The following is a 27,864-nucleotide window of genomic DNA, read 5'->3' on the forward strand; positions in this document are numbered from 1 at the left end:
TGAAGGTCCTGCACTAGAGAGAGGCTTGCACTGAGAGTGTACTTGTTTGTTTTTTGGTATAGTAGTGGTTAATAGTCTCCAAAATATGTTCTGTGCAATCTTGAGATGTTAATATTTCTGGAAAAACCCCCACAACATTCTTTGGTCAAATATGTTTGGGAAGTTTGCACAGTCTGAATTTCACGGTGCACAGAGTCTTCCAGTGGAAGCTCTGGGAAGTCCTGTGGAAAAGAAACTTAACTTTTTCTCTCAGTTTTGCAACTTATTTGGCCACAGACTTCTTTTCAGAGTAAAACCTGTTACTATTTCATGGGATGCTGGTTTCCACAGAATCCTGGATGGAGAAGCCATGCTGGCTGATGCGGGGAGTGGGGCCTCTGGAGGAGCAGCTAGCACCGTCACATAGAAGTGACAAGATGTCATTACATTCTTCCTCTGTTCATAGCAGGTCCCAGGCCAGGCTCTGGGAAGGTGCAGACACATGCCACCCGCCTGCCGTGAGCCTTGGGCAGCGGGCACTGCAGAAGCTGTGCCAGCTGTTCCCAAATCAGCACAGCCACAGCATCCACCCAAGGTCCTCGTTCTTCATTTTAAAAAGTGGGTTACAGCCCTAGCTGGTTTGCTCAGTGGATAGAGCGTCAGCCTGCGGACTGAAGGGTTCCGGATTCCATTCCGGTCAGGGCACATGCCCGGGTTATGGGCTTGATCCCCAGTAGGGGGCGAGCAGGAGGCAGCTGATCCATGATTCTCATCATTGATGTTTCTATCTCCCTCTCCTCTTTGAAATCAATAAAAATATATTCAAAATAAATGAGATTCCCCCCTTCAAAAAAAGTGGGTTACAGCTGATCTCTTAAGCCAAGCAGAGAAGCGTCCTCCCACAAAGTTTGAATATGTAGAAGACTGTTTTGGAAGCTGTGGGAAGTGGAGTCTGCTTGGGATGGACGAGATAAGAATTGGTTATGAAAAACTGACTTCATAAAATACAAATGAAAGGAATCTGATTTAAAGAAATGATTTTAAAATGCAAGTTCCAAGTTGTTTCTGGACTCCAGGTAGCTTAAAATGGTGACTCAGTCAGTGTGCCTTCAAAACAGTTCTTGTGAGGAGACTGTTCTAGATTCCCCTCCCATTTCTGCAGGTCAAAAGCCTTATGGTAGAGAGGGTGTGCAGAACCCTTGAGGAGCAGCAGCCACCCTGTCCTGTGGGCCTTGTGGCCATAAAGAACCTTTCCTTTTAAAGCGACGTCTTAGGGCAGGAGCTGAGAAGTGTGTGCCTCCCCAGGGCCACCGAGATGCTGGTGGCTTGAGGATTGCTTGCTCCATGTCCACGTGGGATTAGATCATGCTGTCACACCCATCCTGGGCACCTGCCCACACTGCGGCCCCCTTGCCACAGAGAAATGAGCAGAGGTCCTGTCTGCGCAGTCCCTGCTTGGCCAAAGAGGCAGTGACGGGTGCTGCCTGCTCCTGTTCCAAGGGGGAGCCCTCAGGTCCCAGGCGGGATCTTGTCACAGCCACCCTGTCCAGGGACTGCTGGCCGGGTCCCACCCACTGTCAATTAGCAACTCTGAGCCTGCCCCTGGGCGGGTGGGATGAGTGCCTAGAGCCTCCTTGCTGTGCAGTGCTCTGCAGCCCTCAGCCCTGGGGGAGGGAGCAGCGTGTTCACTCCCGCTGCCCTGGCCACGGGCAGCGCTGCCTGTCGTGCCACGGGGCCTTCCCTTGCACCAGTGCCGGGCTCCAGCCCTGAGCATGTGCGGTTAGCTTTTCTCTGCAAAGTGGTGAAGGACTTTACATACAGAGGTGGCCCTAAGTGTGACAGGAGCTGGTCACAAGCTCTCCGCTGGGCAAGCGTTTTAAAGAGAGAGCCTCAGCCGTGTGACTTCTGGTCATGACGCGCTCATTGATAACCACCCACAGAGCCAGGCTTGGGGCCGCAGGCCTGCTGCCTTGCCTGAACCCCCTCTTGCTACAGGCACAGCAGACATTTTGTGAAAGGCTTTGAGTCAAGCCTGTCCCAGTCCCAATTCTGCCACTTCCATGCTATGTGTCTTAGGCGGGTTATTCTCCGCTCTGTGCCTCAGTTTCCTCATCTGTAAGAGGGAATCATAATGGCACTGATATTACTGTGTTGATGTGGAGATTAAAAGAGCAAATATATGTCCAGGGCCTCTGAGACGCAGGCGTAGGGAGGCCTGCGGAACTGTGGCTGTTGGTGTCATTATTACTTTCACAGCCAGGGCATGCTCTCTCCCCAGCTCAGCATGCCCACGGCAGTGCTGACCTAAGGACACACCCCAGTGGGGAGTCCTGGCGATGCTGTGGCTGCAGCACACACGTGCCTGCACCTTAGCAGCTCCCATTGCCCATGGAGGCCAGGCGCCCTGTTGGTTGTCCCCTGCAGAGGAGCCCCTGATCTCAGAGCAGAGCCCTGCTACCCTAGTGCTTGGGGCCACAGGCAGACCGACACCAGCTGCAGGCCAGCTCAATCCAGGGCCAGCTCCGTGCCTCAGATAGCCTGCAGCCACTCAGGTCCTCAAGTGGGCATCTGAGACCCAGTTGAGTGGCGCTCCCACCTACCAACTGTACCTGCCATGCCCCATTGCCAGCTCTGGGAGCCACCCCGCCTTCCCACCCATAGTGAGCAGTCACATAAACAAAGCAGCACCAGCAGCTTGAGACTGTGACAAGGGCTCTGCCGGTGAGGCCCGGGATAGACCTGGTTTGTCAGGAAGGTGATGGGGGAGGCCTCTGCAGGAGCTGACATTTGCGCTGAGATCTGAGTGACAAGAACAAGCCAGACACAGGAAACCCAAGGGAAGAGCATACCTGGCAGGTGGAATGCCATTGGAGATGGGCAAACCTGGAGGTCTGGGAGGGGCGGGCCACGGGCAGGAGAGGGCTGCTGGGCAGCAGGCTGAGCACAGGGTCTGGAGCAGCATGTCAAATTTGTGGCCTGTGGGCTACATGTGGCCCACAACGAATATTTTTTGCAGCCCAGCCAATATAATGGTATGTAAGAAACATTTTAATAAACATTTTATAACTTAATTTTTACAATATCCTGTTATACATAATCTATATATATAAAAGCCTAAGCGACCGCCCGACTGTTCGACCAGTAGCTATGACATGCACTGACCACCAGGGGACAGACTCTCAATGCAGGAACTGCCGAGCTGTGGTGACTTGGCAGCTGCGGTTCTCCAGTGACGCACCCAGAAAGGAGGGAGCCCAATTCCAGGGTGCATCACCTGAGAACTGCCCTCTTGCAATCCGGGACCCCTCGGGGGATGTTGAAGAGAGGTTTTGGCCCAATCCTCACAGGCCAGGGACCCCACCGGGCCTCTAGTTATTAATAACGAATTACAAAGTTCGCTAATGATTGATTACTATAATCGTGTTGCATTCATTTCCCTTACACGCCTTTCACGCAGGCGCACCATTTCTCTCCATTAATACTAGTAGCGAATATTTTAGCAGCCGATGACCACGTCATTAGTCCTGGACTGACTTGTTTGGTGTGAGCAACAGGAAATATTTCACTTTCGGAGAACAAGAAAAATAGGATTATTTGTGTTATGCTTATTAATTTGTGCAGTTATTCAGTGTCTGGTAAGTTAATGTTCAAGAAAAAAATAATTTTTATTAAAATGTTCTATTATATGGAGAGGATCCAAGATGGCGGCGTAGGTAAACACCTAAACTGCTGCCTCGCACAACAATTTCAAAACTACAACTAAAAGACAAAACGTCTATCACCCAGAACCACGGGAAAGCGGGCTGAGTGGAAGTTCTACAACTACAAGGAAAGAGCATTGAGGGATGCAAAAGCGCTGAAAAGCTGAGGTACGAGGTGCGCGAATCGGGCTGGTAACGGGTGACTGGGAGCGCTGCTTTTCTCAACCCGAAGGGAGACAAGCTCCCGATTACTCCGAACTCCAGTTTCTGGGGAGACGCGGAGGACCCAAACTCCTACGGGGAGAAGCTGGACTGTCTGCCGTGGGGTCGGAAAGTGAGGGAGGCTTGCTTGCAGGGGTTGGCGCAGGAATAATTGTTTACTGTGCTGGGGCACGGGACGCCGGGACACAACCGGAGACGCAGAGCCGGATACCTGGCAGCCATCGCTGTTTGCCACGCCCTAGCCTAGTCACGCCCTGAGACCCCACCCCACACAATCTACAAACCCACCCAAGCTCCAAGCAGCGGCTTTAGCATATGAATGACCTGCCCTATCGCAGCTTAACCTAGCAAACTTACAGCCCGGGTCAGATAGCTCCAAAACCTCCAAACCCCAAGCAAAGAGGAGAAAACTGTAGTTCTCGCTGAGCTCCTGCTGGGTGGCCTCAGACAGTAGCTGACCTGCACCCCATTGGAGATCCAGAAGCCAGTGTACCTAGTGGTCAGTGTGAGACACCAGATTTCAACTCCTCACATCCATAAGTGACACATTCACGAGGCTCAGTGAGCACCAAAGCCCCACTGAAACAAGTCCTGCACCATAAGCGTGTCTCCAGCGCAGCAGTTCTTCCATTATAGACACAGCGGGTCCTCACAGCCAATTGGCCTGGAGGTCAATTCTTTCCAGTGTACCAACAGCAATCAAGGCTTAACTACACCAAGACTTTGCACTCAGCCCACAAAGGGGTGTACCAAAGGTGTCCACCTCAGGTGATTGGGGAGGCTGAGCTACTGGCCCCTATAGGTCACCTACCACACAAAGCCACTCCATCAACACAAGGAAGCAACAAAATGCGGAGACAAAGAAACATATCACGAATGAAAGAAATGGAGGAAAGCAAACTACTGGACGACATAGAGTTCAGAACCACATTTATAAGGTTACTCAAGAATCTTCTAAAAACCGCTGAGGAACTTAGTGAGACCTTTAAGGATCTTAATGAGAATGCCAAAAAAATGGAAAAGGACCATACAGAAATTAAGCATACACTGTCTGAAATAAAGAATATACAGAAACTCAACTGTAGATCAACGTACCCCAAGAATCAAACCAAAGATCTGAAATATGAGGAAACAAAAAACACCCAACCAGAAAAACAAAAAGAAAAAAGAATCCAAAAATATGAAGATAGTGTAAGGAGCCTCTGGGACAACTTTAAGCGTACCAACATCCGAATTTTTGGGGTGCCAGAAGAAGAGAGAGAGCAAAATATTGAAAACCTATTAGAAGAAATAATGACAGAAAACTTTCCCTACCTGGTGAAAGAAATAGACTTACAAGTCCAGGAAGCACACAGAACCCCAAACAAGAGGAATCCAAAGAGGACCACACCAAGACACATCATAATTAAAATGCCAAGAGCAAAAGACAAAAAGAGAATCTTGAAAGCAGCAAGAGAAAACCGGTTAGTTACCTACAAGGGAGCACCCATACGACTGTCAGCTGATTTCTCAACAGAAACTATGCAGGCCAGAAGGGAGTGGCAAGAAATATTCAAAGTGATGAACAGCAAGAACCTACAACCAAGATTACTCTACCCAGCAAAGCTATCATTCAGAGTTGAAGGTCAGATAAAGAGCTTCACAGACAAGAAAAAGCTAAAGGAGTTCATCACCACCAAACCAGGATTACATGAAACGCTGAAGGGTATTCTTTAAGAAAAGGAAGAAGAAGAAAAAGGTAAAGATAAAAATTATGAACAACAAAATGACATCAAATACATACCTACCAACAAGTGAATCTAAAAATCAAGTGAATAAAAATTCTGAAGAACAGAATGGACTGGTGAATATAATAGAATCAGGGACATAGAAAGGGAGTGGACTGACAATTCTCGGGGGAAGGGGGTGTGAGGGGTGCGGGAAGAGATTGGACAAAAATCTTACACCTATGGATGAAGACAGTGGCGGGGGGTAAGGTCATGGGGTGGGGTGGGGAATCAGGTGGAGGGGAGCTATGGGGGAAAAAAAGAGGAACAATTTTAATAATCTGAACAATAAAGATTTATTAAAAATAAATAAATAAAATGTTCTATTATTTTATGTTAACAGTGACTCATTTATTTCAGCCCTTTGTATTCAGCATGTCTCTACAGAAATAAACCTACATTTCTATGAAAATAGAAGCTTTTGTTTGTTTGCGGCCCACATACACTTACACCTTGTTTATTTGGCCCATGTTAGCCTTTGCGTTTCACATGCTTGGTCTGGAGCCATGGTCGGCAAACTACGGCTTGCGAGCCACATGCGGTTCTTTGGCCCCTTGAGTGTGGCTCTTCCACAAAATACCACGGCCTGGGCGAGTCTATTTTGAAGAAGTGACTTTAGAAGTTTGTTTAAAAAATTTGGCTCTCAAAAGAAATTTCAATCATTGTACTGTTGATATTTGGCTCTGTTGACTAATGAGTTTGCCGACCACTGGTCTGGAGGGTTAGGATGAACAGTAGGGAAGCCATGAGAGAATGTGTGCAAAAGCACAGAATGCTGTGGGTGGGTTTTCAGAGGTTCTCTGGCCGGTGTGGGAGCAGCCTGTAGGAGGCGTGGTCCAGGCAGAGCCTTTGGGCCTGACGTGGTGGTAACATGGAGGTGGAGAAATGGAGACACTGGCTGGGATGAACGATGAGAAAACCAACTGCTCCTGACAGGAAGGTATCTGGGCCTGGGCCTTCTCTTGCTGACCATGGTCTTCCCAGAGACCTGACCCCTGCTGCCCACCCAGCGCCACACCCTCCTGCCCACCCTTGGGCGGGGACCAGGCAGCGTGGGGCTCAGGCTGACCCTGGGCCTGTAGCGCCATCACTGGCTGTGCTGGGGAAGGGCCGCGAGGTGCTGGACCAACAATGGCGCAGCTGCTCTCCCCTCAGCAGTGCTTCTCCGTGGAGACTGGGGGTCTAACGGCCTTTGGGGAGTGGACCTAGCTGCTATGTGCAGGGCCTCTCCTAGGAAACGCCAGGGGCCCCGCAGCAAGGAGCTTTGGAAACCACCTGCTCCCAGGCTGGTGAAATACCTGATTATCATGCGCCTCTAGCTGAGCCGCCCCCCACCCCCGCAGGTGTTTGTTAGCCTATTTTTCCTGCCAAATGGCGTTATTGTTCCCTTTGGCAGATGAGGAAACTGAGGCCCCCGAGGTTTCCAGGCTTACTGGAGCCACAGAGCTGGTTGGACTCTGCCTGGCCCGGCCCCTACCAAGCCTGCGCCTCCACCACACCCCGCACCCCCGTCCCACTCACCGCCCGGACGTCGTCAGGCAGGTCCTCGTCCAGCTCGCCCTTGACGACCTTCTCCAGGGTGTTGATGGAGATCTCCAGGAGCTTCTCGTGGTGGTGGTTCTCCAGGTCCCGGCACTGGGCCATGGTGCAGCCGAGAGTTAAGCAAAGGCCAGTGCAGCGGGCAGGCGGCCCGGCCTCAGGCTGGTCATTGTCATTAGATGAGAGCAGACTCTTAAGGGCCAAGGGCAGACTCTAGGGTGCAGTGCACCGTGGCCTTCACAGCTGTCTCCCCACGTGCACCTCATCCCGGGCCAGCCTGACCCCTTGCCCCATTCACATCCCTGCTTCTCACTGATCCTGGCCCTGGGCTCCCCAAGTGTCCCTCTGCCGCCCACTTCTCTCCATCCCACCGCCTCTTCACCTGTCAGTACACTGAGACCTGGCCAGCGCTCCAGCCCTTTCCTACTGAGGCAGCGAGTGGCTAGGGACGGGCAGGTGCACATGGTCCCTCCTGCGCTCACGGCTCTCTCTCCAGGAGCCTCCCACTTTCCAGTGTGGCCGACGGGCCTCCTCTCAGACCCAGAGCTCCGACTCTGCCTCAGGACCTTTACATAGGCTGCCTCCTCTGCTACGTTCCCCCACAGGCCCACCTGGTCCCTGTGGGGGACCCTCTCTTGGGAGGCTGCAGCCTGGTCTCTGGGCCAGCTGCTCCTCACTCACTGCCTCCATAACTTGTGTTTCCTGTGGGACTAGGGGCCCAGGAAGGCAGGACCAGGGATTACTTCTGGGTGGACCCAGCAGTTGTCTCACACAGGACAGGGCTCTGAGTTCAGGTGGCAGAAGGGTTGCTCATGCCCAGATGTGGGCTTCTGACCCAGGGATTTAGCCTGCCCGGCTCATTAGGAGTCACCTTGGAGGTTGTCCTGCCCCCTGGGTGTGTCTACCTGCAACACAGGGAGTGGGGGATTCTGGGATGTGGTCTGTCCTCCAGTGTCACTCATTTGGGAATAACCCTCTAGGACTTCTACTGCAAACACAGTTCCTCCAACCCCACCCAGAATAGCAGCCCTGCTGGCGCTACTGGAACAAAGCTGGGGGACCCCTCCGACCAGGGAACTGAGCTCTCAGTGTTGCCACAGCTCCATCCTGTGAAGGAAGCTTTTGTCCTTGGTGAAAAGCAGGTTTGACTTTCCTTCCATTGCAGGGGTGGAGCGCCCTACTCAGTCGGTTCCTGTGATGGACTGAGGAGCGTCCTGGTGGAGGTACAGACCTTCCTGTAGATAGACGGCATGTGGATTTCTGGGAAACAGTGAGGTGCTGACTTCTTTCTCTCTGACAACTGTCTGTGGCACTGGTGGCAGTGGAGAGCATGCGCCCGACCCAGGTGCTGCCTGGAAGGGAACCCTATTTGTGGGCATCCTGTCGGGTCTGTGCTGAAGGGTTACCCTTCCCTGCCTTTGTTAAGCGTGCAGACGCCTCCCCCAGCCCCCTGGAGGCGGGGAGCAGTGTGATGGCCGGGATAAGCCCAGGGCCCAGCAGTGCCTCCCAGCCACGGTTGCGAAGGAAAGGATATAGGCTTTGGACATTTTCGACAAAGAGCCCCACCAAGTCGATGATGTTCCTCTCGAACATGTTTATTGTCTCCTGGAAATGGGAAAGAGCACGGTTAGCATGCGTATTTCACAGGAACCTGACTGCCCGAGCCTCAGAGCAAAAGGCTGGCACCTCTTCTACTCACAGCTTCAGGACAAAGAAGCCACTCGGGCCTTCTCCGCAGATGTTGGTGCCCTGACCCTACTTTTCCCTCCTGATCTCTGTCCCAAGTCCATTGCTCTCTGGCCATTTCAATTCACTCACTGCCCCTTGAATAGTTACTGTGATGCTTTCTCCAAGCCTCTGCCTGTTCCCTCTACCAGGAATACCTGTTCTGGTCTTAACGCCTCCACCGCCACCCCCAACACACACACACACACACACACACACACACACACACACACACACAGCTAGTCTCCTTCCTCTGGGCCTCTCAGTGGCAGCACCTCCAGATAACAGGGAAGGCGTCAGTGAGATCCGGACTGCCCGCATCAGCATCTCTGCTCCACCACTGTATGTAACTCTGGGAATGTCATTTAACCTTGCTGGGCCTCAACTTCCTCATTTATGAAATGGGTTTCCTTTGTAGTACCTGTCTCATGGAGCTGTGGTGAAACTTAAATAGGTTACTTCACACAAAATGCTTTGCAAGATGCCTGGCAAGAGGAACCCTCAGTAATCCCGGCTGTTCCCATCCCCCATCTGTGCCCTGAGGGAACCCCTGCATTGCTGCACGTCCCCCCCACCCCCACCCCGTGCTCAGCAGGGCACCTGGCCTAACTGAGTTTCATGTTGATTGTGGGAACAATGGCAGATGAAGCAGGGTGAAGTCTGCGACCCTAGCAGCCCAGGACTGGCCACACCCTCAAACCGCCACAGACTAGGGCTGCAGGGCAGGCTGAGGGGCGGGAGCCTACAGGAGTCTGGGGACAGGCTGCAAGTCGAGCCATTACACAGGTTCCAAACGTGTGTGAACTCTGTCGCAGCAAAGCACAATAGGGTCACTGAAAAGCTCCACAGCCGTTACAGCCTTTCAGGCGCTGTGCATAGGTCTGACGACACCACCAGCATGACAGGTGCCTGGGCTCTGGGAACTCTGGCACTTTGGGAGCCACTGCCTAAGCCGCCCTGAGGCTCAGGGTCTGCGGGCAGTGTCTGCTCTGTGAGGTGGGAATCTCTCTGCATCTAAGGTGCCACAGGACGGGGAAGGCGTTGATCAGGGGCTATCTCTTGGCCCAGCCATGGCAGCATCCAATGAGGTTCCATTCATCACAGCCCTCGAGGTGTGGGGTTTCGATAGCAGCACTTTCCAGGCCCACCCTTAGTGCTGAATCGCAGGCGCCTAGCATGGCCAGCACTGCAGGCTGAGACGCAGAGGAGCCTTCATTTCACCCCGAGTGGGGGCCACCTTGCTCCCTGAGCACCAGCAGCTCCTTGGTCTAATCAAAAACCTCTCCCGAGGCTCTTCCAGGTGGGGGCTTCCAGAGGAATGAGCTCACCCTGCTGCTGCGAGAGCCGCTTCAGTGTAAGGGGTGGGGGGTGGAAATGCATGAAAAGCGAACAGGCTGATGAACAGGAAGCGTCTGGGGCAGCGCTTCCACAGCAGCAGCACCAGCCCCCGGGGTTAACCTGGGAGCGCTCACTTATCACGCGTGCCAGGGCCCCGCCCACCTCCAGCTGCTCCACCAACTGCATCTCCAGCGTCATGAGCACGCTGGACAGCTCAGTGATGTCCTCGCTGTACGCCACGATTCTCGCCTCCATGCTGGCCAGGTCGGACTCGTCGCGGATGGCACTCAGACTCTGGAAACAAGAGCTTGTGCGTTAGGCGTCATAGCTAAGTGTACGTAGTGACGGCGACAATTTGGTTTTGTGGGTAGGAGGAATGGGACCCTGGGTTTGGACTGCCCACACTCAGGGGTAGCTAAGCCTCATGTCAGCGCCTGAGCCTGTAGCAGCCACACCCTATCCACCCCCATGGCTTGGGGGCTGGCCCAGCACCAGCAAGCACATGCTGACCCTCACCAGCTGAACTCTCAGCATAGGGGGCCGGCCGGGCGGCAGGAGCAATGGCTCCCTGAGTCACTCAGCAGCAGTTTCACCTTGAAAGAGTCCTTTCCATTCTCTAAGCTCCAGTCCCTGCCCATGAAGGGGAGAGAACTCCTGTTTCCCAAGCCCTGGGGCTGGGCAGGGCTGCGTCCAATCACAGTGGCGCTCGGCTCATGAACGCCGGAGCACACAGGCAGGGAGAGACACGCAAACACACGACAGGTCCAGACTGAGGAACCCGTCAGACCCCACAGGACCCCAGCGCCAGGGGGTGCGAGTAGTGAGCAGGCCGGCCACTTGGAAAGGGGGGTGCTCGGGCGGGAGGCACCCTGGGGCCAAGCCCAGCACTGAGTACCAGCCGCTCACTAACAATGGGCCTGGGCCCTGGCCGCCAGGCACCATGTCAGCTTGTTTCTGCTGATACTCGGTGTTAGTTGTAAAGGAAGAGTAACTGGACAAGATTTGAGGTGAGTGTCTTTCTAATAATGGCTACCCCATCTGGAGAAAAATCAGGTTCAATGCCTATCTCAAGTGTTACATGAAAATAAATTCTGGATAGAGCAAAGATTTAAATGTAAAAATTAAAGCCATAAAAGTACTAGAAAATATTGGGGGATTTTAAATAAATAATCTCAAAGTAGAGAAGTCCTTTCTAAGTATAAGCAGAAGAAAAGACTGATAAAGTCTATCACATAAAACTTTTTAATATTCTGAATGTAAATACACCAGAGACAAAATAACAAGATAAACAGCAAACTGGGAAAATGTTAGCAACTTATTTCACTGACACAGGGCTAATTTCTCAATCTATAAAGTGGTAATATGCAAATTAACCCTCATGCCCTCACAAGATGGCTGCCTACGACCAGGCTAGCAGGGGGGTTAGTGAGGGATGACCAAATGACTGAACAAGCAGGCTGCGTGGGGCAACCAGGCTGGCAGAGGGGGGCAGTTAGGGGTGACCCGGCTGGCAGGGGGGTGCAGTTGGGGGCGATCAGGCCAACAGAGGGGGCAGTAAGGGGTGACCAGGCTAGCAGGGGGGGGGGCAGTTGGGGGTGACCTGGCCAGCAGCGGGGGGCAGTTAGGGGAGACCAGGCCAGCAGGGGGGGGGGCAGTTGGAGCAACTAGGCAGGCAGGCAGGCAGGTGAGCGATTAGGAGCCAGCAGTCCAGGGTTGTGAGAGGGATGTCCTCAGGCCTAAACTGGCAGTTGGACATCCCCTGAGGGGTCCCGGATTGGAGAGGGTGCAAGATGGGCTGAGGGGATCCCCCCCCCCCCATGCATGAATTTTTTGCACCGGTCCTCTAGTAATGAAAATGAAAACAAAGAAAGAAAGAAAGGGGAAGAGAGAGAGAAAGGGAGAAAGAGAAACACCAAATGGAAAAATGGGTAAGGGCACAGTATTATGACAATAGTTCACAAATAAGAAATACAAATGTTGCCCAGTCAGCGTGGCTTAGTTGTTAAGCATTGACCTATGAACCAGGAGGTCACGGTTTGAGTCCCAGTCAGGGCACATGCCTGGGTTGCAGGTTTGGTCCCAGTAGGGGGCATGCAGGAGGCAGCCGATCAATGATTCTCTCTCAACATTGATGTTTCTATCTCTCTCTCCCTCTCCCTTCCCCTCTGAAATCAATAAAAACATGTTTTAAAAATGAATAAAACCTAAGAGGGAATGCAAGGGAGGGGGCAGGTAAGAGATCAACCAAAGGACTTGTATGCATGCATATAAGCATAACAAATGGACACAGTCAGTAGGGGGGTGAGGGCCTGGCCTGAGGGGTGAGAGCGAGTGGGGAAAAAGGAGACATGCAATACTTTCAACAATAAAGAATTTAAATAAATAAATAAATAAATAAATAAAATAAAACGATCACCCACGCGCTCATTAAACAAAAAAAAGGATACAAATGCTTTAAACTATGTGATGCGCACGTGCACCTAAGAGCAAATAAGCACACACTCCAAATGGAGCGGGCTAGCAGAAATGAGACCGCTGGCTAAGGCTGCCGCTGGGAGGCACGCAGCCCCCGCTGAGCGCAGTTGGGCAATAGCCATGCAGCTCAGAAAACGTCTGCCCGAAAGAGTAGTCACCACTGTAATGGTGACATCACCATGTCACAGTAATGATGGCACTGGCTTTGACCTCAGGCTCCGTTCGGCCAGGCCCTGGCGGCGCCGTGGCTGGTGGTGCCGGTGGAAGGCTGAGCCTCGGCTCTACCACCAGCTCAGTGAGCCTGGCGAATGGGACCAGACACCAGGGCCTCGGGGCCGTCAGAGGGACAGGGCCACTGCCCTCTCGGGGAGCCAGGCCCCAGCAGGTCGGCACTGACACCGGCACCGGCACTGGGGCAGGGGGCGGGGGGCAAGGGCAGGGCCTACCAGCAGGTGCTTCTCCTCGAACTTGGCGATCCTGAGCTTGCCCTGCTCCCGGTTTTCCTGGACGGCCTCCTGGACACACGCATTGAAGGTGTCAAGCTCCACCCTCCGCTTTTCCTGCTGTTTCAGTCCATACTCGAAAATGTTCAGGCAGATGATGACAAATTTGTCCTTGTAGGTGAGGGCTGTTAAGGAAGCTGTGGCTGGTTCAGGCGCCCATGGCGGTGGGGGACCCCTCGCAGAGCCGGCAGCTGAGATTTGGAGGCTCAGGTGGTGACTGGGGCATCGCCACCCTGGGCTGAGGGATGTGGGAACACACCTGCGTGAGGGAAGGAGGCGGGGCCGCAGGCAGAGGCTGCAGAGCAGAGGGGAGACATGCTAGCCCAGGCCCCACAGACTCCTGGGGGAGCTGGAGGGCCGTGTTTTGTCTCTGTTGTATTGGCTGGAGGGCACCTTTGTTGGGGGTCTGTCCTCGGGCACGGCAGGGCACTGAGGGGCACTGCAGAGGTGGGGCCAGGGGCTGGCAGCAGAGACCCAGGTTCACGTCTGGGCTGCTTCTCCGGGCGCTCCTCCCCATCTCTGGGCCTTGGGGTCCTCGCCTGCATAGGAGGGCGAGGCGAATCCACCGTGAGGTCCCTGGAGGCCTGAGGTCGGGCAGGTGTTGCGGCCTGGAGGCCAGCCCGGCGGCTGGCTTGGCAGGTGTCAGGCCCTGCGGAGCCTGTCAGTTGGACCTGGAGCCCTGCTTTTCCCCTCTGCTCAGCCCCACACCCCACCGGCTCCTGGCCCACCCTTTTCAGAACGTGGGGATGTTAAATGTGAGTTTTTCCCACTCAGGGCGGTGGTTCCATAGACCCCTTCTGTGGCTCATAGCTTGGCCTCAGCCCTCTCAGACCAGGGGCCTTGCAGTTCCAGCCAGAGCCCCTCAGCTTAGAGTTTAAGCCACAGACTGACCCCCATCACGGCCTGGACAACAGGCGTGGCACCGCCTGCGGCTCGGGCCACGGGAGCAAGAGCTCAGGCTCCAGGCTCCACGGACCAGCGCTCGCCTCCCAGCCTAACCGTGTGAGCCCGGACAAGCGACCTCTCTGGGTGAGCTCCCCGACATGAAGTGTGACTGTGTGGCAGCCGTGGGGGGGAGGCATGCACAGCACAGCAGGAACCAGGGACACGCCGGGGGCTGGGGCCACAGACCACCCCAGGCCGGTGCTCACCTGACCTCCCGGCTCCTGAAGCACGCAGGCGGCCTGCTGCCCGGTCAGTGCCCTGAGCCCACACAGCCTCCGCGCAGCTATGACCTGCTCTGCCTGCTGCTGGGGACATCACTCGGTACAGGGCCTCAAAGAGAGATGGGGAAACTGAGGCCCAGCGTGGGAAGGACTGGCCCAGGCAGGCTGGTGTCCTGGGGCCGAGCTCTGTCAGAGAGGCAGCGTGAACTTGAAAGGATATGCCTCGAGGAGCTCGCCCACGCCGTGCAGGGCGGCCAGCTTGCTGCCCTCCACATCCTCGGCATACATGCTGTCGAAGAGGAAGGAGCCATTCAGATGCTCCACGAAGGCAGCCTGCGGGCAGAGGGAGGGTGGGGTCAGTGCTCCCTAATGCAGCCTGCAGGCAGAGGGAGGGGGTCAGTGCTCCCTAATGCAGCCTGCGGGCAGAGGGAGGGTGGGGTCAGTGCTCCCTAATGCAGCCTGCAGGCAGAGGGAGGGGGTCAGTGCTCCCTAATGCAGCCTGCGGGCAGAGGGAGGGGGTCAGTGCTCCCTAATGCAGCCTGTGGGCAGAGGGAGGGTGGGGTCAGTGCTCCCTAATGCAGCTTGCAGGCATAGGGAGGGGGTCAGTGCTCCCTAATGCAGCCTGCGGGCAGAGGGAGGGGGTCAGTGCTCCCTAATGCAGCCTGTGGGCAGAGGGAGGGTGGGGTCAGTGCTCCCTAATGCAGCTTGCAGGCAGAGGGAGGGGGTCAGTGCTCCCTAATGCAGCCTGCGGGCAGAGGGAGGGGGTCAGTGCTCCCTAATGCAGCCTGTGGGCAGAGGGAGGGTGGGGTCAGTGCTCCCTAATGCAGCTTGCAGGCATAGGGAGGGGGTCAGTGCTCCCTAATGCAGCCTGCGGGCAGAGGGAGGGGGTCAGTGCTCCCTAATGCAGCCTGTGGGCAGAGGGAGGGTGGGGTCAGTGCTCCCTAATGCAGCCTGCAGGCAGAGGGAGGGGGTCAGTGCTCCCTAATGCAGCCTGCGGGCAGAGGGAGGGGGTCAGTGCTCCCTAATGCAGCCTGTGGGCAGAGGGAGGGTGGGGTCAGTGCTCCCTAATGCAGCCTGCAGGCAGAGGGAGGGGGTCAGTGCTCCCTAATGCAGCCTGCGGGCAGAGGGAGGGGGTCAGTGCTCCCTAATGCAGCCTGCGGGCAGAGGGAGGGGGTCAGTGCTCCCTAATGCAGCCTGCGGGCAGAGGAAGGGGGTCAGTGCTCCCTAATGCAGCCTGCGGGCAGAGGGAGGGGGTCAGTGCTCCCTAATGCAGCCTGCGGGCAAAGGAAGGGGGTCAGTGCTCCCTAATGCAGCCTGCGGGCAGAGGGAGGGTGGGGTCAGTGCTCCCTAATGCAGCCTGCGGGCAGAGGGAGGGTGGGGTCAGTGCTCCCTAATGCAGCCTTCGGGCAGAGGGAGGGTGGGGTCAGTGCTCCCTAATGCAGCCTGCGGGCAGAGGGAGGGTGGGGTCAGTGCTCCCTAATGCAGCCTGCGGGCAGAGGGAGGGTGGGGTCAGTGCTCCCTAATGCAGCCTGCGGGCAGAGGAAGGGGGTGAGTGCTCCCTAATGCAGCCTGCGGGCAGAGGGAGGGGGTCAGTGCTCCCTAATGCAGCCTGCGGGCAAAGGAAGGGGGTCAGTGCTCCCTAATGCAGCCTGCGGGCAGAGGGAGGGTGGGGTCAGTGCTCCCTAATGCAGCCTGCGGGCAGAGGGAGGGTGGGGTCAGTGCTCCCTAATGCAGCCTTCGGGCAGAGGGAGGGTGGGGTCAGTGCTCCCTAATGCAGCCTGCAGGCAGAGGGAGGGGGTCAGTGCTCCCTAATGCAGCCTGCGGGCAGAGGGAGGGGGTCAGTGCTCCCTAATGCAGCCTGCGGGCAGAGGGAGGGTGGGGTCAGTGCTCCCTAATGCAGCCTGCGGGCAGAGGGAGGGGGTCAGTGCTCCCTAATGCAGCCTGTGGGCAGAGGAAGGGGGTCAGTGCTCCCTAATGCAGCCTGCGGGCAAAGGAAGGGGGTCAGTGCTCCCTAATGCAGCCTGCGGGCAGAGGGAGGGTGGGGTCAGTGCTCCCTAATGCAGCCTTCGGGCAGAGGGAGGGTGGGGTCAGTGCTCCCTAATGCAGCCTGCGGGCAGAGGGAGGGTGGGGTCAGTGCTCCCTAATGCAGCCTGCGGGCAGAGGAAGGGGGTCAGTGCTCCCTAATGCAGCCTGCGGGCAGAGGGAGGGGGTCAGTGCTCCCTAATGCAGCCTGCGGGCAAAGGAAGGGGGTCAGTGCTCCCTAATGCAGCCTGCGGGCAGAGGGAGGGTGGGGTCAGTGCTCCCTAATGCAGCCTGCGGGCAGAGGGAGGGTGGGGTCAGTGCTCCCTAATGCAGCCTTCGGGCAGAGGGAGGGTGGGGTCAGTGCTCCCTAATGCAGCCTGCGGGCAGAGGGAGGGTGGGGTCAGTGCTCCCTAATGCAGCCTGCGGACAGAGGGAGGGTGGGGTCAGTGCTCCCTAATGCAGCCTGCGGGCAGAGGGAGGGTGGGGTCAGTGCTCCCTAATGCAGCCTGCGGGCAGAGGGAGGGTGGGGTCAGTGCTCCCTAATGCAGCCTTCGGGCAGAGGGAGGGTGGGGTCAGTGCTCCCTAATGCAGCCTGCGGGCAGAGGGAGGGTGGGGTCAGTGCTCCCTAATGCAGCCTGCGGGCAGAGGGAGGGTGGGGTCAGTGCTCCCTAATGCAGCCTGCGGGCAGAGGAAGGGGGTCAGTGCTCCCTAATGCAGCCTGCGGGCAGAGGGAGGGGGTCAGTGCTCCCTAATGCAGCCTGCGGGCAAAGGAACGGGGTCAGTGCTCCCTAATGCAGCCTGCGGGCAGAGGGAGGGTGGGGTCAGTGCTCCCTAATGCAGCCTTCGGGCAGAGGGAGGGTGGGGTCAGTGCTCCCTAATGCAGCCTGCGGGCAGAGGGAGGGTGGGGTCAGTGCTCCCTAATGCAGCCTGGTGGTAGAGAGAGGGAGGGGGTCAGTGCTCCCTAATGGATCCTGTGGGGCCGAGGCGCCAGAGTATAGCTGGGAGCAGTGACTGATTCTGCACCAGCTGGCGCTCGGCTCTGGGCTTGGTGGACACGTGCCCTGGGAGGAAGCTGGCAGGGAAGGCGCTCCAGAGGCTACACTGAGGCTGCACTGGCTGGCAGGGGGAAGGCTGGAGGGACCCGAGCCTTCCTGGCGCCCGAGGAACCACCCAGGGGCTACAAGGAAAGGCGCCACTCTGACAGCCTGTTCCAGGGAGAGCAGAAGGCAGGTGGAGTCTGGGTGGAGGTGGAGCTGGCCTGGGGGCAGGTGGTGGGCAGAGCACAGCGGGACCAGGGCCCACGCCTGGGAGGGAGCACAATCTACATGCTTCAGCAGAGCTAGGCCGCTGCTGCACAATACACTTCCAACACAGGCAAGCTTCCAGGGCCTGGGCCCTGCTGATCTTGTTGAACTTGACTGGTGCCCTGGGGCCAGCATTCAGAGCGGCCCATCTACCTGGTGCTCCTCCAGCTCCGCCTGCTGGGCCTGCTCCTCCGCCTGCTGGGCCTGAATCAGGTGCTCGCGGTGCTTCAACTCATCGATGCTGAATTGGTGCTTCACCTCTGCCTGCCCCTTCTGCCGGGTCGGGAGGTGGTGTGTTACAGAGCACTGGCCCCAGCCAGGGCCCCAGTGTGGGCAGGGTGTGGGTGACAATGGCTCATTGCCTCACGGCCCTGAGACAGGTTAGTAAGAACCTAAGAAAATCCCCTGGCAAGTGGAATGCGGAAACAGACAAATGGCTGAAGAAACAGCTGGAATAGCTGAGCAATGAACAGCCAGCTGATAAATGACACCTGAGAGCAGTGGTTTAAATCACCCTAGTCAGGGAGAGAGATAACAAAAAACTATTAGAGCCAGAGCAATCCAAGACAGAGGTGAAACCAACCACTATCCACTCATACCGATACATCAGCGTACTAAACTACACACCTGGAGATCTACTGAATAGTCTGTTGAGATCCATCCCCGAGACCTCCCCTAAAATTCTCACCTACAGAAAATAGATAAAACCCTCAGGACAAAGGATGCTGGTGTGAGCTCTTCCTTGAGCAAACCTGTGTCCCCCTTTCCTTAGGCATGTACTCTGCTTCTTCTACCCTAAGCTCTAAGGGTTCCCACAAGACATGCACCCAGGGGAGCAATGGGCAGTGCCAGCTTGTCCCAGGCTTATCCCCTGATCCTGTCTCCAGGGGCCCTCCCTTTGTCTCACCGTCCCAAGCTTTAATAAACTTCCTCTCACTTTCACCTGGACTCGTGTGGTGAAATTTTTCCTGCATAAGTCGGGAACCTGGAGGTCGTCTGACCCACAGGAGGCCCCGCACCCTGTGGGGAAGGCCAGCCCCTGGCTGAGGCAGACCAGTAACAGTGCTTTCCTTCCTTTCTTTCTTTCTTAAACATATTTTTATTGATTTCAGAGAGGAAGGGAGAGGGAGAGAGAGAAATAGAAACATCAATGATGAGGGAGAATCATTGATTGGCTCTGCCTCCTGCTCACCCCCCACTAGGAATCGAGCCCGCAACCTGGGCATGTGCTCTGACCAGGAGTTGAACTGTGACCTCCTGGTTCATAGGTCGATACTTAACCACTGTGCCATGCTGGCCAACAACAGCACTTTTCTTTCTTTTTTAAAAATCCTCACCCAAGGATATGTTTTTATTGCTTCTTTTAGAGAGAGAGGAAGGGAGAAAGAGAAACATCAATGTGAGAGACAAACATGGATCAGCTGCCTCCTGTACATGCCCTGACCAAGGATCGAACTGGCAACCTGGGTATGTGCCCCAACTGGGAATAGAACTTGCAACTTTCTGGTGTACACAATGACGCTCCAACCAACTGAGCACCTGGCCAGGGCAGTAACAGCCCTTTTCCAGTATTCTGAGTTTTTTGGAGAGAATAGGGAAGGACCGACAGGGGTGCGGAAGGCAGTGCAGGCAGGAGGGATCTGTGAGACCATTCCAGAGGTGGGGCCCACATGGCAAGGCCCCACACAGGCGCACAGCCCACAGCCCTCCACGGCAGGTGTCCTGGCTCTTTACAGACACACAGCGGGAGAGGTGAAGTGACTGACTTGATCACAGGCTTGGTCACAAGGGTCTCAGCCCTTGGCTCTGTGCCCTGCCACCTCCTGGCTTTCCTCACCCATCCCCTCATCCTCCTGTGCCTGCTGGATTCCGGTGTCCCTCAGGCTTGGTCCTCAGCCTCTGGGCTCACTCTACATACCCAGCGTGTACCAGACCCTTCATCCTCTGACCACACTCAGGTTTCTGCCCCAGCCAAGGCCCCGCCTGGGGACTCCAGAACCACTGCCTCGTGCCTCCTGGCTGCCTGAAAAGCACTGCCAACTCCCTGTCCAAGCTGGACCTCTGCCCTCCCAGAGTCCTGCTGAGGTGAGCCGCGCCCAGCCAGCCAGCGCCCGGGACCCTCCCTTCCTCCTCAGACCCAGCCTGTCCCAGGCCGGCCCAGTCACCTGATCGCCTTTCTAACCTGCCACATCTTCTCTGTCCAGGCCCCTGCCTCAGTCTTCTAGTTGCCTCCCAGTGCTCCTGCCCTCTCTACTCTGTCCAGCCCGCCCCACTGAGGGACTAGGGCAATCTGGTAAATGCAAACCTGATTCTACCAGTCTCCCACTCACCTTGGGTGGCTTCCTTCTCCTGGGCATAGGGTGACAGCAAGACCCTGCTGTGGCCTGCAGGGCCCTGCCTACCCCTCCACGCCACCATCTCTCTTCTCCAGCTCCAGCCACTGGCTGCTCAGTGCTGCGTCCCGACCCAGGGCCTTTGCATGTGCTCTGCCTTCTGCCTTCACTCAGCCAACTCCTGCTCACGCTGTAAATCCATCTCAAAACCACAACCAGTGGCCGCCATCCTGTACATCTGCCTCAGCCCATGCTCTGCCCTCCTGACATCTTCACGTATCTGTCTCCTTCCCAGGGTGTGGCTCCATGAAGGAAGGCCGGGCTTCCCCAGCCTGTGCAGTTCCGAGCCGGGCAGCCTACCGTGGGCTGTCTGAGGGCCAGCCCAGTGTTTAACCCGCAGGATGTCAGACACATGTCCATCTAGTGTTCCGCCTCAGAATGGGCCTTGGCTGTAAACAGCTCACACTGCACATGTTGACATCCTTCTAAAGATCTCTCACTATTCATTGAGTTGCACACTTACATTCTGTCTCCTTATGGGTTCATGCGTCAATAAATTAGTTTCTTAAAATCTCTAGTGTCGAGCTTCTCCTCTCATCTCTATTCCCACAGCCTGTCCTGAGTGAGGACACCTCCTTCGCTCTCTCTGGACCATGGCCCCTGCTTCCCCTCCCCCATCTCCATCTGTCCCCTATCCCCACAGCAGTCCTCAGGTCCCTGAACTGACACATGTGAATTTTGCTCAACACCCTCAGGGTTCTCCCTGGGCCTCCATTGTCCATAGGCTCTGCTGGCAGCACCCTGCCCCTCGGGCCCGTCTTCCCTCCCCCAACCCCAGCCCCTGGGATCAGCCCCTGCCCATCCCGGGGGCTGGGTAGAGGGGAGGGCCAGCCTTCAGGCACAGCCCAGGGCCTCAACTCAAAAGTGGCCTCATGGAAACAGAGGGGGCTCCTTGGAGCCGGGAGGCAGCAGAGAAGCTGCACGAGGCCGTGGTGGCTGTGGCTGAGCCTGGCTCTCCTGCTGCCTGACCACCAAGCATAGAGGCCGGCGCTGGGGGCAGGCAGTGGTTGGCCCCAGGACAGACAGGTGCCCCAGCTTTGCAGAGCTCAGTTTTGTACTTATTATTTATCTTGATGCTACAGGCAGATCTCTGCACCGTGAAAGGAGTCTTCGCTTCCTCCCAGCACAGTGGGAGGCCAGCTGCAACCTGCCTTGCATGGCAGTGCCTGGGCAAGGAGAGGAGGCAGGAGAGCTTTGAAACTGGGCAGTGGGGCCCTCGCACGATTTTGTGAGAGCAAGATGCCAGTGGAGAGCTTCCAGCCTGGAAAGCAGCAGGTCCACAGGCTGGGCCTGCGCCCGAGTCCAGGCCTGGGAGGGTGAGGGAGATCTGCCTCCGCCCTCCTCCCGGCTCCACACGGCTCTCCTGGGCGCTCTGCACATCAGCTCCGTGTGCCCCAGACACGGCTCCTTTCTCCCAGGAAAGGCACCAGCTTCTGGCGAGGAGGGGCAGGCCAGCAGGCCTCAGTCTCCCTGGCTCTCAACACAAGGGACAGCCCAGCCCTGCTGCCAAAGCTGCACAAGGGGGGCACCATCTCCTTCCAGTGGTGACAATTCCCAAAATGATCCCACAGAAGCAGCGGAGAATGAGAAGCAAGTGAAGGGGGACAAGGCCACAACGGGAAATGGGAAGGAAGTGGGCATTGGAAAGACAAGGCAGCAGGCAGGCCAGGCAGTGGGCAGGCCAGGCAAAGGGCAGACCAGGCAGTGGGCAGGCCAGGCAGTGGGCAGACCAGGCAATGGGCAGACCAGGCAAAGGGCAGGCCAGGCAGTGGGCAGGCCAGGCAAAGGGCAGGCCAGGCAGTGGGCAGGCCAGCAGTGGGCAGGCCAGCAATTGTCTGGAGACAGGCCCTCTGTGCTGGGGCGAGTCCTACACAGGCTTTGCTGCCGGATGACCTGGGTCCAAGTCCCAGTTTGACTAGCACTGGCTATGGGCTCCTGAGTACACCAGCCCACCTGGGACAGCTCCTGGGTGTGCCAGCACACCTGGGACAGCTCCTGGGTGTGCCAGCCCACCTGGGACAGCTCCTGGGTGTGCCAGCCCACCTGGGACAGCTCCTCGGTGTGTTAGCCCACCTGGGACAGCTCCTGGGTGAGTGGGCCCACCTGGACAGCTTTCCTTTGGGGAGCTGGGGGTGAGAACAGAGCCTGCCTTACAGATTGCGGTGGAAACGACGTGAAATAATGCCATCTGCTTGGCGTGGATGTGCACAATGGCTGCTGTCAAGTGTTGCTTCTGGGCCTACACAGAGGAGGGGAATCTCAGCTCTGCCATGAGCTGTGATCCTGGCCAATTGCTAACCCTCACACTTTGTCTCCTCAAATTCTTTGTCAGAAAATCAGACAGCACAGAGAAAAGCTGGGCCCATGGTGTGTAGACTTTTTGGGAGGGCTCCAGAGGGCAATCTCAGGGGTGTCAGAGACTGGACAGGTGCTACCCTCCCACATCCCCCACGAGACCCGCCCCATCCTTATCCTCGTGACTGCCAAAGGCCCCAGCGCCCTACAGAGGTGTCCCTGGCTGTGGCCTGCTGGGCCCTGGAGGCAGACTCTCTGGAAGGCTCTGGAGGAGGGAGAGGCTCCAGGGAGGGGCCACCTTCCCTTGCAGCCCTCCCAGCACCACTGCTCCTATGCACAGCCCTCCCTCCGAGGCCAGATCTGGTCTCTTCCCTGGGCTGGTGAGCTCTGCTGGCCCTGAGGCTGCCCACCACCGAGGCGCCCAGGGCAGCTGGCGGGGCAGCCTGTGTGGGCCCAGAGGCTGGTGCTGAGTAGCCTCAGTCCCAGCACTGTGCGAGTTTGACCCGCATCACCCTGGTCAGCACCACTCGCCCCTAATGGTGACCGTCCTCTGGGAGCCTGCCTCTTGTAGCCCACGGCCGCCAGGCTCTTCCTGTGACAGCAGTCAGCGTGGAGGACGGTCTCCAGGTGCCGACCCACTGCCGGGCTCGGTGCTGGGGGAAGCCGACCTTGGTGCAAACCTTGGCCTCCCTCATGTACCCCCAGGCCCAGCAGAGGCGGCCACAAACCGTGGATCCCTTTGTAGCTCTGAACAGGTAGCGCAGAGCCAGTCCCTAGCAGTACCTGACACTGACCAGCACCAAGGTTCCTCTGAAGAGGCCCCAGAACCAACACACCCAGCGGTAGGATTCAGACGTCAGAGCAGGAACCAGTTAGCTCCACAAGCAGCACCAAAGGGAGGTCTCGGTGGCATCAGACCCTGGTGGGCGGCTCCTACCTCCCAGGTCAGCCCCCATGGCAGCTCACACACGGAGGTCAGCCAGCCCGAGCGTGAACCCCCCCAATGGACGAGCCAACAGCAGTCAAGACCCAACTACAACAGGAGGGCTCATAACCCACACGAGGGACATTCCTGGAGCGCCTCATCAGAGGTCAGGGAGACGGTGTCACTGAGCCCCCCAGAAACCTGCTGCATCAGGACCCCTACCAAGACTAGATGCTCCGCAGACATTCCTAATACACAGGCACCATCACAGAGAGGCAGCCAAATGGGAGACAAAGAGAGAGGAATCCTCAGAGTGGCCGTGTGGCTGCAGGAAGCACGTGGAAGGAGCCTGGCCACATGAGCAAGACCCACATTGGCCACAAGGGTCCTGCCGGGATCGCCAACAGCAGCCGGGGAAAGGAGCAAGGAGGAGGGAGCTGCCCTGCTCTCTGCCTCAGTGTCCCTTTCCCGGAAACCAGGGACCTGAGGACTGTCTCACAGAGCTTGGACACCCGGAGGGAGACACTTGCCATGTGGTCATCAATCCGCCGAGAGTCCAGATACACGAGGTCAGGAAGGTAGGCCCAGACGAACATCTTGTAATCCTCTGCCTCGGCGATGGGGTTCCCAGAGAGGCTGAGTGCTCGCAGGTCCTTGAACCGCCGCAGGTAGATGATCTGGGGAGGACAGGGGAGAAGATCCACTTTCTTGGCTGCGCAGAGCTGCAAGCACCCCTGGCTCTCTCTGGCACTCCGCCAGAGTTGCAGCCTGGCCACAACTCCAGTGCCAAGCGGAGTGACAGGTGAGAAAGGTGCAAGGGACTCCAGGCTCATGGCTGTGCCAAGGCCTCTGGTCAGGCCTGGACTTTCCAAAGAATCAGCAAATGCTAGCTGTGAGCCTCACTTTCCTCATCTGTAAAATGAGTGTGAGGATGTTATCTGTTATATGTGTTGTAAGGATCAAATGAAATAACTATGAAATGCATGAAGGAGAGTGCCTGACACTCGAATTCACTGAATAGCTGCAGTGGAACATTCCACTAATGCTTTTATTTTTTCCTATACTCTATTTTTTTTAAAATGGGGAAAAGTTAATCGCATAGTGAATACAGGCATACCTCATTTTATTGCACTGTGCTGTATTGTACTTTGCAGATATTGCATTTTTTCACAAATCGAAGGTTTGTGGCAATCCTGCAAGTCTATTGGCACCATTTTCCCAACAGTATTTGCTCACTTTGTGTCTCTGTGTCACAGAAAGGTAATTGTAACTACCTTTTGGTAATTTTCACAATATCTCAAATTATATTATTGTCATCATCATCATCATCATCATCATCATTGTTATATTTGCTAAGGTGGCCTATGATCAGTGATCTTTACTGTTACTATTGTAATTGCGTTGGGGCACCACAAACCACACTCATAAAAGACAGTGAACTTAATAGATGAATGAGGTTTATGTTCTGACTGCTCTACAGACTGGCATTCCCTCATCTCTCTCCCTCTCCTTGGGCCTCCTTATTCCCTGAGACACAATGATATTGAAATTAGGTCAATTAATACCCTACAATGAACTCTAAGTGTTCAAATGAAAGGAAGAGTTGCCCGACTCATTTTAAAGCAAAAGCTAGAAATGATGAAGCTTAGTGAGGAAGGCCTTGAAAGCCAAGGTAGACCGAAAGCTAGGCCTTTTGCACCAAACATTTAGCCAAACTGTGAATGCAAAGGAAAAGTTCTTGAAGGGAATTAAAGGTGCTACTCCAGTGAACATATGAATGATAAGAGAGTGAAATTTCCTTATTGCTGATAGGGAGAAAGTTTTACTGGTCTGGATAGAAGATCAAACCAGCCACAACATTCCCTTAAGCCAAAGCCTAATCCAGAGCAAGGCCCTGCTCTCTTCAATTCTGTGACGGCTGAGAGTGGTGAGGAGGCTGCAGAAGGAAAGGTGGAAGTAGCAGAGGTTGAGTCATGAGGTTTAAGGAAAGAAGGCAACTCCATATAATAGAAGTGCATGGTGAAGCAACAAGTGCTGATGCAGAAGATGCGGCAAGTTATCCAGAAGATCTAGCTCAGATGATTAATAAACAACATAGTCCATTGCAGACAAAGGAGCCCTTTTTGAGAAAAGATGCCATCTCCGACTTTCATAACCAGAGAGAAGTCAGTGCCTGGCTTCAAAGGACAGGCTGACTCTCTTGTTAGAGGCTAATGCAGCTGGTGACTTGAAGTCCAAGCCAGTGCTCCCTTTCCATTCCAAAATCCTGGGGCTCTTAAGAATGATGCTGAATCTACTCTGCCTGTAAATGGAACAACGCAGCACATCTGTTTACAACATGGTTTACTCATCTTTTAAGTGCACTGTTGAGACCTGCTCTCAGAAAAAAAGACTCCTTTCAAAATAGTACTGCTCACTGACAATGCACCTGCTCACCCAAGAGCCCTGATGAGCTGTACATGAGATTAGTGTTGCTGCCATGACTGCTAACACAACCCTCAGCCATGGGTCAAAGAGTAATTTCGACTTCCAAGCCTTTTTAATTAAGAATTGCATTTTGTAGCGCTATGGGTGCCATAGACAGTGATTCCTCTGATGGATCTGGGCAAAGTGAATTGAAAACCTTTGGAAAGGATCCACCATTCTAGATACCATAAGAACATTTCATGATGCATGGGAGGAGGTGAAAATAGCAAAATTAACAGGAGTTAGAAGAAGGTGATTCCAGCCCTCATGGATGACTGAGGGGTTCAAGACCTCGGTGGAGGAAGTAACTGCACATGTGGTGGAAACAGCAGGAGAACGAGAATTACAGGTGGAGCCTGAAGATGTACTGAGTGCCCCCATCTCATGAGAAAGCTTAGGTTGAGGAGTTGCTTCTTATGATGAGCAAAGAAAGTGGTTTCTTGAGATGGAATCAACTCCTGGGGAAGACGCTATGAAGATTGTTGAAATGATAACAAGGGATTTAGAACATGAAACTTAGTTGACATAGCAGTACCACGGTTTGAGAGGATGACTCCAATTTTGAAAGAAGTGCTATGGGGGTAAAATGCTATCAGACAGCAGTGCATGCTGCAGAGAAATCATTCACGAAAGGAAGAGCCCATCGATGTGGCAAACGTCATCGTTGTTTTATTTTAAGAAAGTGCCACAGCCACCGCAGTCTTCAGTCAGTAGCCATCAACATAAAAGCAACACCCTCCACCAGCAAAGGGATTACGGCTCACTGAAGGATCAGATGATGCTTAGCATTTTTTTAGCAATAAAGTATTTTTTATAGTGAAACTTTAAAAATATCCATGAGTTTGTTGCAATAAAGTATTTTTAAAAATTTATCTTTAATGTTGAAAGTATTACAGATGCCCCTCCCATTGCCCTCCTCCACCTGCCACCTCTCCGCCCCCCACCCCCAGGCCTTCACCACACAATGGATGGATTATGTATCTATAGGTTATGCATATATATTCTTTGGTTAATCCCCCCACCTACTCATTCCTGCTTCCCTCTGAGATTCCAAGTCTGTTCCATGCTTTTATGTCTCCGAATCTAATTTGTTTGTCAGTTCATTTTGTTCATTAGATTCCACATATGAGTGAGATCATGTGATGATACTTGCCTTTCTCTCACTGGCTTCTTTGGCTTATTTAATACTCTCCAGGTCCCTCCATGCTGTCTCAAAGGGTAAGAGATTCTTCTTTTTTACTGCTGCATAGTACTCCATGGTGTAAATGTATCACAGCTTTTCTATCCACTCATCTACTGATGGGCACTTGGGCTGTTTCCAGATCTTAGTTATTGTAAATTGTGCTGCTATGAACATAGGGGTGCATATATTTTTTCTGATTGGTGTTACAGGTTTCTTAGGATATATTCCTAGAAGTGGGATTATTGGTCAAATGGCAGTTTCATATTTAATTTTTTTGAAGAAACTCCATACTGTTTTTCATAATGGCTGCACTAGTCTGCATTCCCACCAGCAGTGTACTAGGGTTCTCTTTTCTACAGATCCTCGCCAGCATTTGTTGACTTGTTGATGGTAGCCATTCTGACAGGTGTGAGGTGATACCTCACTGTCATTTTAATTTGCAGCTTTCTGATAATCAGTGAGTTGGAGCATTTTTTCATTTGTCTCTTGGCCATCTGTATTCCACTTTGGAGAAGTGTCTATTTAGGTCCTTTGCTCATTTACAAATTGGACTGCTTGTCTTTCTTTTGTTAAATTGCATGAGTTCCTTATATATTTTGGATATTAACCCTTTATCAGATGTATCATTGCCAAATATATTCTCCCATACAGTGGGCTCCCTTTTCATTTTATCTATGGTTTCTTTTATTGTGCAGAAGCTATTTATTTTGATGCAGTCCCATTTGTTTATTTTCTCCTTAGTTTCCTTTGCTCTACGCGATGTTTCAGTAAACATATGGCTACGAGAAATGTCTGAGATTTTGCAGCCTATGATATCTTCTAGGATGTTTATGGTTTCCCATCATATGTTTAAGTCCTTTAT

The 27,864-nt window shown here is 54.6% G+C and overlaps 1 protein-coding gene across 1 annotated transcript in view; it reads right to left on the bottom strand.

Annotated features, from left to right (window-relative positions):
- Positions 1-27,864, bottom strand: part of DRC3 (dynein regulatory complex subunit 3) — a 68,927-nt gene that overhangs the window by 1,766 nt on the left and 39,297 nt on the right. The window contains exons 6-12 of the mRNA XM_080681699.1: positions 23,884-24,030; positions 17,894-18,013; positions 14,635-14,747; positions 13,192-13,366; positions 10,433-10,564; positions 8,742-8,812; positions 7,190-7,313 (exon numbers count right to left, since the gene is read on the bottom strand). Of these exons, the coding sequence (XP_080537825.1) occupies positions 7,190-7,313; positions 8,742-8,812; positions 10,433-10,564; positions 13,192-13,366; positions 14,635-14,747; positions 17,894-18,013; positions 23,884-24,030 (882 nt within the window). The remainder of the gene's footprint in view (positions 1-7,189; positions 7,314-8,741; positions 8,813-10,432; positions 10,565-13,191; positions 13,367-14,634; positions 14,748-17,893; positions 18,014-23,883; positions 24,031-27,864) is intronic.

Source organism: Plecotus auritus, assembly GCF_963455305.1.
Source record: "Plecotus auritus genome assembly, chromosome: 7".
NCBI lineage: Eukaryota > Metazoa > Chordata > Mammalia > Chiroptera > Vespertilionidae > Plecotus > Plecotus auritus.